The sequence below is a fragment of the Stegastes partitus genome, unplaced genomic scaffold (assembly GCF_000690725.1).
Source record: "Stegastes partitus isolate 25-593 unplaced genomic scaffold, Stegastes_partitus-1.0.2 Scaffold771, whole genome shotgun sequence".
Lineage (NCBI taxonomy): Eukaryota > Metazoa > Chordata > Actinopteri > Pomacentridae > Stegastes > Stegastes partitus.
Window position 1 is genome coordinate 220,539 of NW_007578502.1, and position 5,509 is coordinate 226,047.

A 5,509-nucleotide genomic window follows, 5' to 3' on the forward strand; every position below is an offset into this window, starting at 1 on the left:
TCACTGACTTCTTTCCTTCGTAGGAGCCTTGGTGGCCTCCTTCACAGATTTACACGTGTGCCATATTCCTTCCATTTTTCATTGATGAACTTAACTCTGAGGAATATTCAGCCACCTCCTGATGCATGTGTTTCACCACCGTTTGTCTTCAGGGTGTACTTATGGCCAGATGTACTGATTCACCAGAGGCTGGACCTTCTACATGCTAGAATCATAGAAGCTTCAGTAAAAAGCAACTGGACCTCTCGTTTAGGCTCTTGAAGAGGTTCACCTGACATCCAAGTTGCTTCTTTAGTTCTGGACTTCAGAACTTCTTTGGACCTGGAGAAGCCTCTCCAGTGTTGACAGGCTGAGTAGCACCACCCATGAACAGCACCATGGCCTGTAGCAGTGGGTGTAGTGGAGTGGTCCTCCTGACATGGAGAGCTCATGGACAGTGATCATTTAGGAGATGTTGTCAGCACATCAGCTGGAGCCACTCTGTTTTCTGTGTCTACTGTTTCTCAGTATGGGCTCTGGCCAGAGCAGCGACAAGCTTCACTGCAACCGCTACCTGGATGGACAGGGACCTCCATCACTCGTCCAACAAGGTCTGGCACAAACACACAGCGTCCATGATCACTCCCATCATTGTCCTCTTCTTCCCTCTGTACAACTGGACTAACACGCTGTCTGTGCAGCTAATGAAGAGGTGAATGGGAAGCACAGAGAACTGAATGACTGCCAACCAGAAGGCCACATGACCTGGGTGATCCTTCACAAAGACCTGCCAGGGTTTCCTGATGACAACACAGTGCAGATCAACTACATATTCCCAGAAGGAATACAGACGGTAAGCTTGCCTAACACCACACGATGCACCTCTTTAACTATTTGTTCATAGCTGTTTGGCTGCTCAGTTTTTGTCATTGGCCAGAGGAGGAATGAAAGGAGCTCACAGAGGAGCACATGTCAGCATTCTTGCCATGGCAGAGGCTGCTCAACGGGTTTGTCAGGTTCACAGAGCTACAGAAGGACTGGAACTGAAAACCAAAGAGCAGCACAGATTTCAAACGTGTGTCCTTCAGGAGGGGATTTGATTGGACTGTCACTAAATTGTATAATTCATCCTACATCCACCCAACCGGTGGAGGCAGATGGCCGTCCCTCCCTGAGCCTGGTTCTGTCGGAGGTTTTTTCCCCTGTGGGGGTTTTCGGTTCCGTCCCACCAGCAGACTGCTGAAGCTTATAGTGAATCCAGATGTTTGGATTGTTGGGTGTCTCTGCCTTTGCTAAGCGCTATGAGATGACTTGTTGTTGTCAATATGCGCTATACAAATAAAACTGAATTGAATTGTCAGGATGTTGGGATGTCAGCACTGGAAGCATTAAAGGTAAAGATGAGGTGAAGATCAACATCTGCTGACATTTACCTCAAACATACATGTGGAAGTATCTCTGTGTTTTCTGTCTCTTCTCAACCACTCTTTATCCAGTCGACTCTGTACTGTACTTGAGCAGCATCTCCAAAATCCAGACCTAAATCCTGTAGAACGCCTGTGGAGAGACCGAGAGACGACCGTCCAGGGCTTCCCACAGAATGAGATAAAACTCCCCAAAACAGGAGACATACCCCAGAGCTGTAATTACTGCCACATCACCTCCACACAGGAATGAATGCCACGTCTGGATGTGGGTTAATGAGTGCAGTGAGGAGAAAAAATAGGCATTTTATCAAATGTAATAAAAACTACAAGAAACGGTCTCCAGGCCTGTATACCTCCTGGACTGATGGTACATACTGATTTAGAGTGCAGGGTGACTAGTGAAGGACCAAGCGTTAGAGCAGACATGACAGGTTTCATCCAGCCATCCTCACCACGTCCCTGCAGCCCAGTAGAAGCTCATCACACCTGCAGTCTGGAATAAGGCCAAATGAAACCTACCAGTGCACTTCAGAGGTATTAGCCAAAGCAAACTAGCCTCCATACGCAGAGTTTGCTGGAGGTGCTTTTATGTGTGTTTCCTCTGAAGCTCATCTTCTTGCAGGAGAAGCACCCCCACCCTGGGCAGCCTCACGCCGGGCTGCGGCTCTGTGCTTACCTGCCTGACAATCGTGAAGGCAGAAGGGTTCTCAAGCTGATGGACAAGGCCTTCAACCAGAAGCTCCTTTTTACTGTTGCCACCAATGAGGATGGAGAGGATGTGGTCGCCACAGCCTCCATTCCACTGAAGACACAAGCAGAAGGAGCAAGCAGAGAGTGAGTACAGATGACCATCAGGCCTGGCCAATGTTGTGCCAATAAAATTTGGTAAACGCTGAAGGCTTGATGCTAAACTAAATGAGTTGGTCAGCAAACGATTAACTTTAGTGTCAGAGGTCGATTCTGCCCCTCGTAAAAATACGACAGAACAACCTCCAGCGTGTTAGCTGGTGTTTGTCAGAGCACTGGAGCTTCACACCAGGCTTTCAGGGTTTCTTTGTTTTTCATTTTTTATACATGTTTTGGGCTCTTTGCCGTTATTTAGAGCAGCAGAGAGAGACAGGAACAGGAAGAAGAACAGCGAGAGACCGGCAGGAAGGCGGGAGTCGAACCCACAACCGCTGCGACGGGGAGCTATAGCTAACTATAGCTAACTAAAGCTAACTAAATCTAACTATAGCTAACTAAAGCTAACTAAATCTAACTATAGCTAGCTATCCCAAACGAGAGCTACCTACAGCTAACTGCAGCTACCTAAAGTTAACTGCAACTAACAAAAGCTAACGACAGTTAACTATATCTAACTACAGCTATCCAATAGCTAACTACAACTAACTAAAGCTACCTATAACTGAATATAGCTACCTACAGCTACCTACAGCTTACTACAGCTACCTACAGCTACCTACAGCTAACTACAGCTACCTATAGCTTGTTCATGGGTCACCTGCTCAGCTAGGTGAGCTATAGGGACACCCAGGGGTTGGTTTTTCTTGAAAGGTTGGTAAGTTGAAACACAACAGGACTGAAACGAAGCTGTTTCGAAACATAATGATGTTCTTAGTTAATTTTACAGTTTGCAGTATCACAGTTTTAGCTCGTTTTCTCCGTCATGGATCGATATCAAATGTGAGAGTATTATTACAATTAAAACTTAACTCAGTTAAGTGCTCTCACTTCAGTGAGATCCCTTTTCAAGAATCAAAACACAAAATAAATGAACACAATAGCCACAACTAGGACACAGCACAAGTGGCACCCGGACATATGAGTGGGCCTGTACCCAGACAGGCCACTACAAGTCTCAGAGGAGTTTGCTTTTGGTCTTGCACTATTAAACGTTCAGTGCTTGAATAAGACCACCAGTGCACATCTGAAACCTAGCTGTCGGAAACCATTTGGAATTGCAGCAACAAGTGTTGCTAACAAGGGTTTCAGTCGGGTCCTTGCACTGGTGTGCTCGGACCCTAATAATGACAACACATGCATGGACTTGCTGACTTTATGGATGTGACAACAGGTGGACACTATCCAGAGACAAAGGACATCTACCAAGGCTGTACATGAACAAGGCCCAGATGTTTGTGCTGCTAGTAACAGTGACTCCACGTTGGTCACATGACATGGTATACGTTTACTGTCAACACCTTGCAGACAGCAGTGGCCAGTGGATGGGCTCATGCTGTCTGCTGCTGGGCCTCCATCAGCTGCTAATGATCAGAAGCTGCTGATGGAGGGGCTCTAGGTGGCGCTGCAAAGATTCAGATTAGCTGAAGATGTATTTATACATGAAAATAACAAGGGAAATATTAAATGGACAGATGACTGATAATGACTGTTAATCAAGCATCAGTCAGAATGTGGTCTCAGGGTGACTGTAGCAGCAGGAGAGGCTCGTGGTGCACAGGATAAAGCATTTTAACACTAATGTTCGTTTTGGCTTGTTTTGCTGGGGTGGGGGTATGAATATTTTTCTTCCTCCAGGGGGGCACTGGCAGGAAAATATCACTTTGTTGTCCCTGTGTGATATGTGTTGTTTCAGTGGTGGGTACCCAGACTCGGAGTACCTGAAGACTGTGAGAAAGCTGCTAAAGGACAAAGGCATTGAATAACATGGTCCACTGCTGGACGGACAGACGAAGGCAGACCTCAGACTACACTGTGTTTGTGAATTGGTGCCATAGCTACGGAAGCCGAGAGCGGTCATGGCCGCACATTTTTTAAAATGGCATTTTCTCGAGATAACGAGATAATTATCCCGTTGACAGTTTCACTGTCACTTCAGCCTTCATCAGAAGTTGTCGGACTTCCTGGTGTGACGTATCTTATATCGACAGCTGACCGGACACGACAGCTTACAATGAAGCGCTCGTGCTCGGTCTGGTCTGTCCTCCGGCCCCCCGCTGGTGACTGAGGATGGAATCCCAGGTGTGTGGGAGGTCCCACACACCTGGGATTCCATCCTGGACCGGGCACGAGCGGGCAAACACAAACACCAATTATCTCGTTATCACGAGAAAACGATTCCTGTTATCCCGAGATAACAAGAAAATGAACTCGTTACCTCAAAAAAACGGCGAAGAAAGAACCGTAGCGGAAAACGACGGCTCTGGGCTTCCGTACAGAGCCACTGAATGTCTTCTTAAAACGTTTTGATACCAACATTTTGCTGTCAGTGTGTAACCTTTAGTGTAATCTGTACATCATTTCATTCGCTCTTACACATATATCTATTATAAAATGTATTAAATCCCACTCTTGGTGATGTTTTATGTCATATGCCATGAAATGTTCTAATGTGCAGCGAATATTTCATTCTGAAATATGCCAAATATATAGAGAGCTGCTGGGACGGAGGGCTGTGGTTTGGGGGTCACACAGAGACATAAAATAAATGCAGAGCATGAGTAAGGTCGTCTAGAGCTGTGCAAATGGCAAGTGAGCATGCAGCAGAGCACAGTGCTGCTGCCTGAGGTAGATGTAACAGAGCTGTTCAGATCAAACATGGAGTGTGTTAGACGAGGAGGTCTGTTTGCCCTCCTGTCCATCTCCCCTGTGCCCTCCAGACCTCCTACGTATTCCAGCCTGTCTACCTCTGGGGGCTCCTTGTGGTCACCAGGTTGCCTGTTCTGAGATTCATATGGACTTTTACTTTAGAGTTTTCTTGAACATGTAGCTGCTTCCTGTTAGCTCCCTGCCTTTGTACCTGCTCAGTGTTTCTTTGATGAAGGTTTACTGGTCACCTTCCCCGACCTGCTCGTTACGGCTGCAATAATAAATGGATTTTTGCAGACATGCTGTGTACTGAATGTTTGAATGTATATTATTTGATTCAAAGTCTGACTGTGATCATACATCTTTGTTTTCAGCACGCTACTAAAGCCTGCTGACCTGCACACTTTCACTCACTCAGCACACAATCAGTGAACTTTGCATGAACTAAACAACTTTTTTGGACCACGTTGTGTTTTCTAGCATACCTGCAGATCTAGGATGAGATGCAGTGACAGCAGTCCATGAGGACTTTGGTCAGTTGAGTTTTGTGG

The 5,509-nt window shown here is 46.3% G+C and overlaps 1 protein-coding gene across 1 annotated transcript in view; it reads left to right on the forward strand.

Annotated features, from left to right (window-relative positions):
• Positions 1-4,175, forward strand: part of dtx3la (deltex E3 ubiquitin ligase 3L a) — an 11,504-nt gene extending 7,329 nt beyond the window's left edge. The window contains exons 2-5 of the mRNA XM_008291941.1: positions 508-590; positions 681-832; positions 2,029-2,240; positions 4,006-4,175. Coding sequence (XP_008290163.1) covers positions 509-590; positions 681-832; positions 2,029-2,240; positions 4,006-4,075 — 516 coding nt within the window. The 5' untranslated portion in view covers position 508 and the 3' untranslated portion in view covers positions 4,076-4,175. The remainder of the gene's footprint in view (positions 1-507; positions 591-680; positions 833-2,028; positions 2,241-4,005) is intronic.
• Positions 4,176-5,509: the final 1,334 nt, after the last annotated feature.